Raw genomic sequence first — 15,487 nt, forward strand, 5'->3', positions numbered from 1 at the left:
CAGATGAGAATGATTCTAGTTTGCTTGCTCAGTTATCTGAAACCTAGACTCAGTGGTGGCCAACACTAAATAGAATGAAGTTGCAAGAAATTCCTTTTTATAAAATAGAGGAAGGGAGTTAGGAATGCTAGAATGGATTTATTAAATCCATCTACTCACTCATCCTTTAATTGTGTCTAATAAGAGGACTCTGAATACATTTTCTTTGTTGCAGCATTGAGAAGTACAATGGTGAGGGATAGATCAGAATTTTCAAAGTGCTGTAGTGACTGTTTTCAGTCATCTGGTGAAGCAGGTGGGTAATTCTGCCATTGAAATGGGCTCCTTGATTTCAGTGAGATTAATGAGATCCTAGGCAGTGGCCGGAAAATATACTTAAAAAACAAAGTGGGCATGATTACTATAATAGACAGCAGGATTGTAGTAATAATAATAGTCAGAATGGTTCTAGATGACATAAACCCAAGGACCAAAGTGCCCACTAAATTCCTAGCAAAAGAGGCTTAACTTAATCACTTCACTTAAGTGATGGAATGTTACTGCCCCCTCACCTAATTCCCATCCTAAATTCATTGACGTAGAGCTTCTTGAAGAAAAAGAAAAGAAACTCTTGAAGAAGACACCAGCAATAACATCACCAATACATTCTGTAAATCATCCTCCTAGACTTCCCTTAAGGGACTTGTGTTTATTTACCAGGATTATTATGGCATAGACTAGATGGGATCCAGAAGGTTACTATGGACTCCTGGTAAGGGTGGGAGTTTATTGGGATTTGGTGATAAATAGAGTTTTTATCTGAGTACGCCTCATGGTGGGTTCACTGGGACTCCTAGCCCATTCCATAGTTGTTTCCTGAGTGAAAAAATGTAGAGTTGGAATACGAGTACTCAGGACTGGCAGAATTTTCACATTGACCTTCTGCTCTGTGGAATATATACTATAATTGCAGGAAGGGCTAAGTGGAAGTCTTTGAAGTTCTTCCTACCAAAAGGCAAAGCCACAGCAACACCTCATTTCTAGAGAAATCTGAAATTTGTATCACCACCAAAAACATGCAAGAAGCAGGAATAATTATTCTTAGCACATCCCTGTTTAAACTGCCTCTTTGGCTAGTGCAAAATAAGCCTTGGATAGTTAAGTGGATTATCATAAAATTCTGTGGTGACTCCCATTGCAGCTGCTGTTTCAAATGTAGTCTCTTTTCTAATGCAAATCAAAACGGCCTCCAGCATCATCTGAAATTATAGCCAATGATCTGACTGATGTCTTTCCCCCTCCCCAAATCAGGAAAGAGCACCAGAAGTAGTTTGCTTTCACCTCACAGGGACAGGAGAAAAAATTCATTTTCTTACTTCAAAATTATAATAGCTCTGTGCAAGGATTCAGTCCGCAGAGATCTTGCTCATTTCACTATCTCATAAGGGATGTTGCTCTGGTCTACTCATTGAAAGAATCATCATGCCAATAGGACCCAAATAACATTTTTTAGTGTTTTCAGATGTTCAGGGTTCCATCATTTGTAAAAGGATAAATCAAGTAATTATCTAAATATCCAACAATGGCATGAATCAAATCATGGTCCGCTTATGTAGTATAATATGAAAAGAAATTTACCAAGAGCTTGAAACACATTGGCAAATTGTTTATATTACTATGTTAAGTGAATAAATGATACAATATAATCATACTTATATTTTTAACTATGTGCAGAAAAAGATATTAACAATATAATCAATGGTAAGGGTCCAGCAATACAGGCACTCATATTGCCAGTGCCAACATGAATTCTACACACTTTTTAAAACATAATTTGTCAATATACATCAATAACCTTAAATAATGTTTATATTATTTGTTCCAGTGATTTCACTTCCAGGAATAGCCCCTAAAATTATTCAGAGATGTAAATAAAGCTTTTGAAACTAGAATGGTCAATGCAGAATTCTTTTTATTAATCAAACTGGGGAACAACCTAAAAACCTCAAATGTGGGAACCACTATATAAATTAAATTATAATATCTGTATAAAATGGAATATTATATAAATATTACTTTTAACTCACATAGATTTTGATAGCATTTGAAAAGTTTGTGATGTGCTAACTAATAAAGCAAGATATAAACATATACACTATGATGTCAATCTATTACATATGTGTATTTCTATAGAAATACTGATTCAGAAACATAATTCAGCATAGATATATGTCAAGGATTTTTCACTGAAGCACTGTTTGTAATAGTGAAAAATCTTAAACAATTTAAATGTCCGTCAATAGGATTAGTTCAGGAAATTATGGTATGTCTATTCAATAGAATGATATAGGGCTATTGAAGAGACTGAGGTTAGAGTATATGTACTACTATGGAAATAATTTCCAAGATACAGAGTTAATGGCATAAAAGTAAAACAATATTTAATGAAGGAACAGCAGAATTCAATTTTCATTAAATAAATAACATATTTTAGTATATGCATGTGTAGAAATGATGCAAAAAAACCCTCAAACTTTTAACAGTGGTTAACTCAGGGAGTCAGAATTATAGGAAACACTTGCCTTATGTTGCTCGTATTTCTGCAGTGTAACCAGCATGCTTCTAGTCAGAAAAAACTTTTAACTTAAAAATTTTAATGAAAGTATGAGTACCAGCAAAACGTTAAGATTGTTTGTATCTGCAAGCTTTTTGGCATTTTAATCTATTGTATCCATTTGAATTATTTCAAATTATCTGTAGTGTTTTTCCTAATCTATTGAGGAAAATATTATTTAGAAAAATAATAACAGTGAAAATCTTTGGTTAGTTAAACTTGGTAAAATCCCATCTCCCCATTTTCTGAACTTCCATATTTTCAAAAATGGACTTGGATTTGAATGTATTATTATGTTATTATATTATTGTGTTATATAATATGTTGTGTTTTCCTGCTCAATATCACTCCCTTTAGGCACTTGTTCTTCTATATGCCATATAATCCTGAGTCAGTCTATTCTTTCTCCCAGAATTGTCTTTGAAACAGACACACCCTGAGAAGAAAGGTTGATGACTTCCCAAGGATGAGATCTGTAAAACTGTGCTGGTTCCTATCCTCCCCAAGCATTCATTGTTCATCTTTTGTTTTGATGCTGGCTGCTTTCCAGAATCTCAAATAAATCCTTTCATGTTGTTTAAATTAGTCAGAGTCTGTTTCTGTTGCTTGCCACATAAGAACTTTAACTGATTCAGAAATCATAACCACAGAATGGATTGCAGAGGACTTGGTTATAAGCGTAAGATGAAGTAAAAGAGAATCATATTTTATATTCCAAGATGGGAAGGTATTAGCTTATGGTACACAATGGCAAACTGTTATTACCTGTGGCCATCTGGGACCATATGCCCTCCTGAGAGTGAAGTTCTAGGGGACCGTACAGGTACTGCACAACCATTCTAAAGGGAATGTAGAAAATGGGAATCAGGACGGATGGTATGGTTGTTTTTAATGGATGTAAATAATTTAAGAAAATAGTAGAAGCATTTGCTTGCATTTGATAGGGATGGCAGTACACATTTGCTATTCCAGGTCAGGATATTTAACTCTTGTTCTTTGCCACACGTGACTGACTGCCTTATTCTTCTCCAGGGCAGCACACTAATTCACTACACTGATGATGGCATGCCAATAGGATCCAGAGAGCTGACAATAGCAGACACCCAGGATGCCAGGCATGACACATATTTGTAGCATTTGAATATAAAAATCCATGAAAATATAAGATCCTGCCACATTGCAGAAGTTATGCCTTTAGTTGGTTAGAGTGTGTCAAGGTACTTTCACCCATGTCATGGAAAAGATATTCTGTCTTTTGCCCACAACCCCAAAGAAGGTGGTACAATACTTGCTGAGCATCTCTGAATCCTGGAGGCAGCATTTATAATTTCCTGTTATCCTGCTCCAGTACATTTACCAAGTGACAGAGAAAGCTGCCAGGTTTGATTTTTGCCTGGAGCCAAAATGTTCTCTAGCTGGTCCAGACAACACTACAAATAGTTATGGTTCTGCTGCCTCAGCAGATCTAATGCTTCTCAAACAGTCTGAGCTTACCTGGTTGCTCTAAGAAGTCTGTGCATGTCACAACAGGAAAATCACAGTGCCAGGACTGAAGATTTTGAAAAAGATCACACCTCTTTTAGCAAGCGACTATTATTCTTTAAGGAAACCACCTGCTTAGCTCACAAAAATTCAGCCTTACTTCTTGTGTAGTGTTTGAATTCAATGACACAAAAATCCTTCTAAGCACCATTTTAGTTACATCCCCCAAACTTTCACGTGTAATTTTTCATTTCTTTCTGTTTAAGCATTTTTAAATTTCTAATACAATTTCTTCTTTGACCTCTTATTTATTTTAAATGTACTTTTAAATTTCCAACTGTATGCTCTTTTTTTGTTTTAGCTATCTTTTGTCATTGTTTTCTAAATTTAATTGCAGTCTGGTGAGAAAAGGTGATTTTTATCAGATCAATTCTAAAATTTGTTGAGATTTATTTTCTAATTAATACATCTGTTTTCATAAATGTTTTATGTCTTTTCAGCTGTTCATGTAGGGTTCTACAGGGTGCAAGATTTATTATAGTTAGCTTGTTAATTGTGTTGTTTAAATTTTCTATGTCTTTACTTTTTGCTCGTTTGATTATTTGACCTTTCAATTACTGGGAGAAGTGCATACAAATCTTCCCCTGTGATGATAGGTATATAATTTTGTAGTTCTGCCAAAATTTATTTTATTGATTTTGAAGATATGTTATTGGGTACATAAAAAAATTGGAATTGTCTTGTCTTCTTGGTAAATTGACTTTTACCATTATATAATATATATTAAGTCTTTATATAGGTGCTTTTTGTACCTAGTCATTCTTTTTGCCTTAAAGTCTGCTTGTCCAAAATTGATATAGCTGTACTATCTTTCTTCTGATTTGCTTGGAATTTTTTCATCATTTACTTTTCATCCTTTTTCTGGCACTGTGTTTTAGGAGGGTCTCTTATAAACAGCAAGGAGCTGTTTTTTTTTTTTAATCCAGTCTGACAACACATGCATTTTATCTGGACAGTTAAGTACATTCACTTTTATTATGATTACTGATATGATTTGTTTCTACCAAATTATTTTATGTTTTCTATTTGTCTGACTTTTTCAAATTTTTCTAATCTTTCTCTCTCGTCTTCCATTATTAAAAAATTGATTGTGGATTTTATTTCTCATTGTATTTATCTTCTCCACTGGATTGGAAGACATATATGTCTATATTTGGTGGCTTTCCTTGAAACTGTAGTATCTATACTTAACAATACCAAAAAAATTTATCCTTCAAAAAAAAAAAAAACACACACTGTATTAACTCCAGTCTCTTCCCTCCAGACTTCCATGCATTGCATTGTGTTTTGTTGTATTACGTTATATTGTGTTACAAACATTGTTTAGTATTTTTCTAACTCATACAGTTTAGGACTTGTTATCTTTCTTTACACCATCGATTTGTTAATTTTTACTACTTTCTTTTTTCTCCATACCTTTTTGAAATGCAGATTTTCCTTCTGAGACCATTTCCTCCCTCAAAAAAAAAAAAAAACACCTTTAAATTGCAAAATATAGCTTACATGCAGAGAAAAATACACAAAATATAATACATCCCAATGAATTATCACAGGATTAACATCCATTGTAACAACCATCCCATCAAGAAACAGAGCATTATCAGCACCTCAGAAGCCTTCTCTACTGCCTTCTCCTAATCACTATGTCTTTCTCTCCACTAAAGGTAACCACTAAACTGATTTTAATGCTGTAGTTTACATTTTTATGTTTTGAATTCTCTGTAAAAGAATATTTAATTCTTTTATGTATGACACGTTTCATTCAACGTTATGCTTGTGAAATTCAGCCACATTGATGTATGTAGCTGTAATTTGTTCATTTTTGTTGCAAAAAAATTGCTCATCCATTCTACTGTTGATGGAAATTTGAGTCCTTTTGAGTCTTTGGCTACTGCAAGTAATGCTTCTATGACCATTCTGTTTTGTTTTTTTTTTCTGCTTTATCCCCCAAACCCCGCCTGTACACAGTTGTATATCTTAGTTGCAGGTCCTTCTAGTTGTGGGATGTGGGACGCCACCTCAACGTGGCCTGACGAGTGGTGCCGTGTCTGCGCTCAGGATCCGAACCCTGGGCCGCGGCAGCGGAGTACGTGAACCTAACCATTCGGCCACGGAGCTGACCCCTGAACATTCTTGTGTAAGACTCTTGGTGAGTGAACGTACCGAGAATAAAATTGTTGGGTCATAAGGCATATATAAGTTCAGCTTCAAAAGATGTGGACAAAATCTTATAGCAAGTACTTGGACCAATTCACATGCCTCCCAGCGATGTATGAGAGTTCCAGTTGCTTCACATCCTTACCAACCCCTTGGTATGTTATTTACATTTTTATCATTCTGCCAAGGGTGTAATGGTATTCCATTATGATTATAATCTCCATTCTTCTGAAATATGTTTTCACATGTTCAGTTGTCATTTGAATATCTTCTCACGTGAAGGGCCTGTTGAAGTCTCTTGCCCATTTTTAAATCAGATTTTTCAGGTGTTATTTAAAAATTACTCTGTAGAATATTCTGCACAAGTTCTTTGCCATTTATATGTATTGGAAGCATCTTCTTTGGCTCTTTGGACTGCATCTTTACTCTCTCAGTGGTGTCTTCTGAAGAACAGAAATCCTACTTTTATTATAGTTAAATTTAACAATCCATTCCCTTACTGAGATTTTCGTTTCACACTTAAAAGGTGTTTCCCAGGCTGGCCCGGGGCCGAGTGGTTAGGTTCTCGCGCTGCGCTTCCACGGCCCAGGGTTTTGCTGGTTCGGATCCTGGGCATGGACGTGGCACTGCTCATCAGGCCACACTGAGGCGGCGTCCCACGTGCCACAGCTAGAAGGACCCACAACTAAAATATACAACTATGGACTGGGGGGATTTGGGGAGAAAAAGCAGAAAGAAAAAAAAGAAGATTGGCAACAGTTGTTAGCTTAGCTGCCAATCTTTAAAAAAAAAAAGAAAGAAGTGTTCCCCTATTCTAAAGTAGTGGAGATATTTTCCTGTATCAACTTCTAGAAGCTTTCTTATTTTGCCTTTCACATTTAAAACTGCAATCCACTTCGAATTGATTATTGCGTATAGTGTAAGAGCCAAATTTGATTTTCTTTCAATTTAGATAACCAATTAAGCCTAATTTACTAAAAAGTCATTCTTTCCCTACTGCTCTATAGTGTCACCTTTGTCAAATTATGTGTCCATATACTACACTGTCTAAATTATCATAACTGTACATTGTCTTGATATTCAGTATAGCAAATGCTAAACCAAGCTTTCACCACAAAAATAAATGCAAATTATGCTTTTAGACAAAGCTGAATTTGCTTTACTATTGTTTTGTTTAAGACTTTTGCATCTGTCTTTGTGAGAGAGATTGAAATTTAATTTAGGGTTCTTATGATTTCCTGATTGGATTTTGGTATCAAGACGATGCTGGCCTCATACAACAAACCTGGGCAGTGGTTCTTTTCCTATCCTATTTCTCTGGAAGAATTCATGTAATATTGGCATTATTGATTCCTTAAATGTTGGTGGAATTTATCACTGAAATAATTATTCTATGAGTCATGTGCATGTGTTTGTGTGTGAAACTTTTAAATTATGGTTTGAATTTCTTTAATAATTATAGGACTATTCATATTTTTACTTCATCTTGTGTCTATTTTTCTAAGTACTATATTGCCAGGAATTTGCCCATTTATCTAAATTTCTAAGCATTTAGCACAAAATTCTTCACGATTATCTTTTTAATGTCTGTGGGATATTTAGTGATGTCCCCCTTTTTGTTCTTGATATTGGTTATTAGCCTCTTATCTTTTGTTTCTTGATAATTCTTATTAGAGATTTATTAAATTTATTAGTCTTTCAATCTCTGGCTTGATCCTTTTTATTGTATTTTTGTTTTCTGTTTCATTACTTTTTTTCTTTTTAGTATTGTTGTTTTTTTTATTTTATTGAGGTTGTATTGGTTTGTAACATTGTGTAATTTCAGGTGTACATTATTATATATCAGTTTCTGTATAGCCTGCATTGAGCTCACCACCAATAGTCTAGTTTTTGTCTGTCACCATGCATTATGTACCCCTTTACCCCTTTACCCCTTTCACTCACCCCCAGCCCCCTTCCCCTCTGGTGACTTCTAATTTGTTCTCTCTATCCATATGTTTGGTCTCTTCCACATATAAGTGAAATTATACAGTGTTTGTCTTTCTCTGTCTGATTTATTTCTCTTAACATAATACCCTCAAGGTCCATCCATGTCATTGCAAATGGGATGATTTGGTCCTTTTTATGGCTGAATAGTATTCCACTGTATATATACCACATCTTCTTTATCCATTCATAAGTTGATGGGCACTTGGGTTGCTTCCATTCTTAGTTATTGTGAATAATGCTTCAATGAACATAGGGGTGTATAGATCTCTGTATTTTTGATTTCATGTTCTTTGTATAAATACCAAGTAGTGGGATAGCTGGGTCATATGGTATTTCTATTTTTAATTTTTTGAGAAATTTCCATACTGTTTTCCATAGTGGCTGTACCAATTTGCATGCCCACCAGCAGCGTGTGAGGGTTCCCTTTTCTCCACATCCTTTCCAACACTTATTATTTCTTGTCTTGTTAATTATAGCCATTCTGAGGAGTGTGAAGTGATACCTCATTGTAGTTTTGATTTGCATTTCCCTAATAATTAGTGACGTCAGTGTCTTTTCATGTACCTGTTGGCCATCTGCAAATCTTCTTTGGAAAAATGTCTGTTCATATCATCTGCCCATTTTTTGATTGGGTTGTTTGTCTTTTTGTTGTTGAGTTGTGTGAGTTCTTTATATATCTTGGAAATTAACCCCTCGTCAGATATATGATTTGTAAATATTTTCTTGCAGTTGGTGGGCTGTCTTTTCATTTTGTTCGTGGTTTCCTTTGCCTTGCAGAAGCTTTTAGTCTGATGTAGTTCTCTTCGTTTATTTTTTCTTTTGTGTCCCTTGCCTGAGTAGACATGGTATTCGAAAAGACGCTGCTGAGACCAGTATCAAAGAGTGTCCTGCCTATGTTTTATTCTAAGAATTTTATGGTTTAAAAGAGACTTTCCTTTCTCCATTGTGTGTTCTTGGTTCCTTTGTCAAAGATTAGCTGCCCATAGATGTGTGGTTTTATTTCTGGGCTTTTCCATTGATCTGTTTGTCTGTTTTTGTGCCAGTACTGTGCTGTTTTGATTACTATAGCCTTGTAGTACATTTTGAAGTCAGGGATTGTGATGCCTCCAGCTTTGTTCTTTTTTCTCAGGACTGCTTTGGCTATTTGGGGTCTTCTGTTGTTCCATACAAATTTTAGGATTCTTTGTTATATTTCCATGAAGAATATCATTGGGATTCTGATCGAGATTGCCTTGAATCTGTAGATTGCTTTAGGTAATATGGGTTTTTTAACTATGATTATTCTTCCAGTCCTTGAGCATGCAATATCTTTCTATTTCTTTATGGCTTTGATTTCTTTCAATAATGTCTTATAGTTTTCAGTGTATAGGTCTTTCACCTCCTTGGTTAAATTTATTCCTAGATATTTTATTCTTTTTTTGTGACTGTGAATGGTATTGTATTCTTAACTTCTCTTTCTGCTAGTTCATTATTGGAGTATAGAAATGCAACTGATTCTTGTAAGTTGATTTTGTACCCTGCCACTTTGCTGTAGTTTTTTATTATTTTTCATACCTTTCTGGTGGATTCTTTAGGGTTTTCTATATATATATAATCATGTCATCAGCAAACAGCAAGTTTTACTTCTTCCTTTCCAGTTTGGATACCTTCTATTTCTTTTTCTTGCCTAATTGTTCTCGCCAAACCTCCAGTCCTGTGTTGAATAGGAGTGGCAAAAGTAGGAGCCCTTGTCTTGTTCCTGTTCTCAGAGGGATGACTTTCAGTTTTTCACCATTAAGTATGATATTGGCTGTGGGTTTGTCATATGTGGCCTATATTATGTGGAAGTATTTTCCCTCCATACCCCTTTTATTGAGAGTTTTTATCATAAATCGATGTGGGATCTTGTCAAATGCTTTCTCTGCATCTATTGAGATGACCATGTGATTTTTATTCCCTATCTTGTTAATGTGGTGTATCTCCTTGATTGATTTGCAGATGTTGAACCATCCCTGCATCCCTGGTATAAATCCCACTTGATTGTCATATATAATCCTCTTAATGTATTACTGTATTCAGTTTGCCAATATTTTGTTGAGGATTTTTGTATCCATGTTCATCAGCCATATTGGCCTGTAATTTTCCTTCTTTGTGTTGTCCTTGTCTGGTGTTGGTATCAGGGTAATGCTGGCCTCATAGAATGAGTTAGGAAGCATTCTATTTTCAATTTTTTGGAATAGTTTGAGAAGGATAGGTAATAAATCTTCTTTGAATGTTTGGTAGAATTCTCCAGAGAAGCCATCTAGTCCTGCAATTTTGTTTTTTGGGAGGTTTTTGACTACTGTTTAGATTTCCTTACTTGTGATTGTCTATTCAGATTCTCTATTTTTTCTTGATTCAGTTTTGGGAGGTTGTATGAGTCTAAGAATTTATCCATTTCTTCTAGGTTATCCAATTTGTTGGCATATAGTTTTTCATAGTATTCTCTTATAGTGCTTTGTATTTCAGTGGTATCCATTGTAATTTCTCCTCTTGCATTTTAAATTTTACTTATTTGAGCCTTCTTTCTTTTTTTCTTTGTGAGTCTGGCTAAGGGTTTCTCAAGTTTGTTTGTCTTCTCAAAGAACCACCTCTGAGTTACGTTGATCCTTTCTATTGTTTTTTGTCTCTATTTCATTTATTTCTGTTCTAATTTTTATTATTTACCTCCTTCTGCTGACTTTGGGTTTTGTTTGTTCTTCCTTTTCTAGTTCTGTTAGATGTAGTTTAAGATTATTTATTCAAGGTTTTTTTTCTTTGTTGAGGTAGGCCTGTATTGCTATAAATTTCGCTCTTAGCACTGCTTTTGCTGCATCCCATAAGAGTTGTTATGCTATGTTTTCATTTTCATTTGTCTCCAGGTATTTTTTGACTTCTCCTTTGATTTCTTCATTGATCAAATGGTTGTTCAGTAGCATGTTGTTTAATCTCCACATATTTGTGACTTTCCTAGCCTTTTTCTTGTAGTTGATTTCTAGTTTCGTAGCATTGTGGTCAGAAAAGATGCTTGATATTTCAATTTTCTTAAATTTATTGAGGTTTACCTTTTCTCCCAACATATGGTCTATCTTTGAGAATGTTCCATGTATACTTAAAAAGAATGTATATTCTGCTGTTTTTGGATGGAATGTTCTCTATATATCCTTTAAGTCCATTGTGTCTGGTATTTTGTTTAAGGCCACTGTTTCCTTGTTGACTTTCTGTCTGGATGATCTATTCATTGATGTAAGTGGGGTGTTGAGGTCCCCCACTAGTATTGTGTTGCTGTCAATTTCTCACTTTACGTCTGTTAATAGTTGCCTTACATACTTTGGTGCTCCTCTCTTAGGTGCATAGATATTCATAAGTGTTATGTCCTCTTGGTGGAATGTCCCTTGTATCATTATATACTGCCCCCTTTGCCTCTCATTGTCTTTTTTAATCTTGAAGTCTGCTTTGTCTGATACAAGTATGGCAACACCTGCTTTCTTTTGCATGCCATTTGCTTGGAGTATCATCTTCCATCCCTTCACTCTGAGCCTATGTTTATCTTTAGAGCTGAGATGTGTTTCCCAGAGGCAGCATATTGTTGGGTCTTGTTTTTTAATCCATCCTGCTACTCTGTGTCTTTTGATTGGAGAATTCAATCCATTTACATTTAGACTGATTATCAATACATGAGGGCTTAGTACTGCCATTTTATCTATTGTTTTCTGGGTGTTCTATATTTCCATTGTTTCTTTTCCCTTGCATTTCTGACTGCCATTTCAGTTTGGTCGTTTTCTGTGATGGTTTTCTCAGTTTTCTGTTTATTTATGATTTGTGGCTCTGCTCTGACTTTTTGTCTAGTAGTTACCATGAGGTTTGTATAAAAGATCTCATAGATGAGATAGTCCACTTTCTGATAGCCGCTTATCTCCATTAGCCTAAGTAGGTTCTATCCCTTCCCTCTTCCCTTTCTGAGTTATTGTTGTCACAAATTGTCCTTGTATGTGTTGTGAGTTTGTGACTAAACTGAAGTGTTTATACTTATTTTTGATGCTTTCCTTCCCTTTGTCTTCTATGTTATAATTGTTTACTGACCTATTCTGATATAGAGCTTCAATTTTCTGATTCTATCTGTCTATTTATCTCCTTGCTCAAGGTTTGGTAAACCTTTGCCTTTTTGTTACTGGTAGGAGGGCTTCCTTCATCATTTCTTGTAGGAGAGTTGTAGTGGCAATGAGCTCCCTCAGCTTTTGTTTATCTGGAAAAGCTTTTATTTCTCCCTCGTATCTGAAGGATAGTTTCGCTAGACAGAGTATTCTTTGTTGAAAGTTTTTGTCTTTCAGTATTTTGAATATATCATTCCATTCCCTCCTAGCCTATAAGGTTTCTGCTGAGAAATCCACTGAAAGCCTGATAGGGGTTCCTTTGTAGGTTATTTTCTTCTGCCTTGTTGCCCTTAATATTTTTTCTTTGTCATTGATTTTTGCCAGTTTTAATGTATGTGCCTTGGAGAAGGTTTTTTTGCATTGATGTAATTAGGAGTTCTATTGGCTTCGTGTACTTGTAAGTCTAGTGCTTTCCTCAGGTTTGGGAAGTTCTCAACTATTGTTTCTTTGAACAAGCTCTCTGCTCCTTTCTCCCTCTGGAGTACCTATAATCCTTATGTTGCTTTTCCTAGTTGAGTCAGATATCTCTCAAAGAATTTCTTCATTTTTAAAAAATCTTAGATCTCTCTCCTCCTCCACCTGAAGCATTGCTATATTTCTATCCTCTAAATCACTAATTCTGTTAGCCATAATGTCAGCTCTGTTTTTTATGGATTCTAGATTATTTTTTAACCTCATTAATTGTACTCTTCTTATCCAAAATTTCTGTTGTTGTTTTTTTAGAGTTTCAGTCTCTTCAGTGAAGTATTCCTTCTGCTCATTAATTTTATTTCTGACCTCATTGAACTGTCATTCTGAATTTTCTTGTAACCTGTTGAGTTTCTTTATGATAATTATTTTGAATTCTTTGTCATTTATATTGTAAATTTCTGTGATTTCAGTATTGTTTCTGGAGACTTGGCATTTTTCTTCTGCTCTGAAGTGTTAATGTAGTTCTTCATGGTATTTGATAAAGTAATCCTTTGCCAGTGCATCTGTGATAGTATCAGGTCACAGATGCCACCTGCCACTGCTGGGCAGTGGGCAGGAGCTGTTTCTTCAGATTCCACACCATCTGCTGGAAGTTGTGTGGGTAGGACTGCTCTGTGTTCACTGAGGCTGGCCACAACCATTCTGCAGGTTGTGCTCACATGGGCAGGGCCTCTGCATGGATGGGTAGATAGGGCACTGTAAGTGGGGCTTCTGTGTTCAGCAGGTGGCTAGGCAAGCTTCTCAGTGCTAGGTGGAAGGGGCTCCTAAGCAGGGGCTGAACTGCCACTCAGTGGGTCCCGTGGGCTGCTGTGCTCCACAGATGGGGGTGCCTTCTGAGCAAGTGGGGTGCCTTCTTGCCTGCGCTGTGCTAGGGGGGAGTGGGACCCAAACAGTGGCTGAGCTGCTGCAACTCAATTTAGGGCATTCCAAAGGATGGGGCTGCGGTGGCACATTGGGTGCTCCCACAGGCTGTGCTGCAGCTCCAAAAGCGTTTGCACAGGCCAGGTTGTCTCCAACTCCTCTTACAGTCACACATGCCTGCGGTGTGAGGATCCAGGAGCTGACTTGCTGCCACCAGTGGGGGTGGTGCTCACTTAATTCCACACCCTCCCAGGGGTCCCACCTTCAGATGTATAGCTGCATGGACCACTCAGAAGTCCTGTTGTGCTGTGCAGAGAGTCTTCTGCTGGTTAATGAATGTCCATTTAGTTGTAACTTAAAGGGGAGAGAGTGAGGGAATAATTCATTCCACCAGGATGCTGATGTCACTACCTGTTTCACTTTTTGCTCTTTATTATTTCCTTCGTTATGCTTCCTTTTGATTTGATTTGATATTCATTTTTTATCTTTCTTGAGATAGATGCTTAAATCATTGATTTTTAGCCTTTTTTCTTTTCTTATATATGCATTAAAGGCTATAAAATTTCTTCTAAGCATGGCTTTAGTTTCACCCCACAAATTTTGATTTGTAGTGTTTTCATCACCACTCAATTTAAAATATTTTTTGATTTCCATTTGTGACTTTATTCTTTGACCCTTTGGTTACTGAAAAGTATATTTCCTAGTTTCTAAACATAGGATTTTTCATTGTCTTTTTGTTTTGGATTTCTACCTTAATACAACTGTGGCCAGAAAACATATTTTATATGATTTCAATCCTTTCAAAATTGTTGAGACTTGTTATTTTGACCCATCATCTTTGTTAACACTCTGTGTTTTTGAAAAGAACGTGTGTTCTATAATTAAGTACAGTGGTCTGTACATATAAATTAGGTCAAGTTTGTTCATTGTCTTGTTCAAATCTTCCATATCCTTACTTATTTTTTTTGGCTGCTATTTTATCAGCTGCTGAGAGAAATGTATGAAAATCTCCTCCTAATATTGTGGATTTGTCTATTTCTCCTTATAAATCTGTCAATTATATATATATAGTGAAAGGCAGTCATGCACAGTCTGTCAACCCCACTCCTTGCACAAGAATGGGCCTTGGGCCTTGAACATTTCCTTACTAGGAGATAAAAAGACCTCTCAACCTGTACTAGGCTAATCGCCTTGTGAGGGAAAGATATTCTGGGCTTGATATATACTCCTTTGTTCTGCTTAACCTTGTGTGTCGGCAGCCCTCAGGCACGCTCCCAGCTTTCTGTATTTAGACCCCTCATGGGAGAGGTCAGGGTCCTTTCACAGTAGCATGAAATGAGATGCATGCAGTCACCTGGTTGGCTGACAAACAGATCCCCTGGCCATAGGGGACCAATGCAATGACCAATTGCAAGGGGCTGGATCTTGTGCACACTTCAACACTCTCTCTTGCTATAAATAAACACTGGACCACTTGATCCTGGTGTTTGTGTTGTCTGTTCTCCGCGACCTTGATTCACACACTGGTTTCTTCCATGGATGGCACTTATCTGCCTTTTAACCTTGGCCACACTTGTGTTGTATTCTATCTGGTGGCACAGCCTGATCACCCAATGGACAGTGAAACAATATATATATTCAGGTTAGTTCCATACAAATTATATCTATTTATATGCAAATTATACACACACATATGAGTGTGTGTGTATTGCTGTTAAATTGA

General features: G+C 36.1%; 1 protein-coding gene across 17 annotated transcripts in view; it reads left to right on the forward strand.

Moving 5' to 3' along the window:
- The window catches only part of LOC123281061 (uncharacterized), a 104,733-nt gene that overhangs the window by 13,739 nt on the left and 75,507 nt on the right, over positions 1–15,487 (forward strand). For 16 of the 17 annotated variants that reach the window (XR_011496423.1, XR_011496422.1, XR_011496429.1 and 13 more), the window contains exon 1: positions 15,245–15,406. The exons of the other annotated variant lie outside the window; for it this stretch is intronic. Coding sequence is in view for 9 of the 16 variants with exons in the window: in XM_070492817.1 (XP_070348918.1) it covers positions 15,300–15,406 (107 nt within the window). In the remaining 7 variants the exon portion in view is untranslated. Of the gene's footprint in view, positions 1–15,244; positions 15,407–15,487 lie in introns of those variants that run through there. 17 annotated transcript variants of the gene reach the window in all.

Source organism: Equus asinus, chromosome 2, assembly GCF_041296235.1.
Source record: "Equus asinus isolate D_3611 breed Donkey chromosome 2, EquAss-T2T_v2, whole genome shotgun sequence".
NCBI lineage: Eukaryota > Metazoa > Chordata > Mammalia > Perissodactyla > Equidae > Equus > Equus asinus.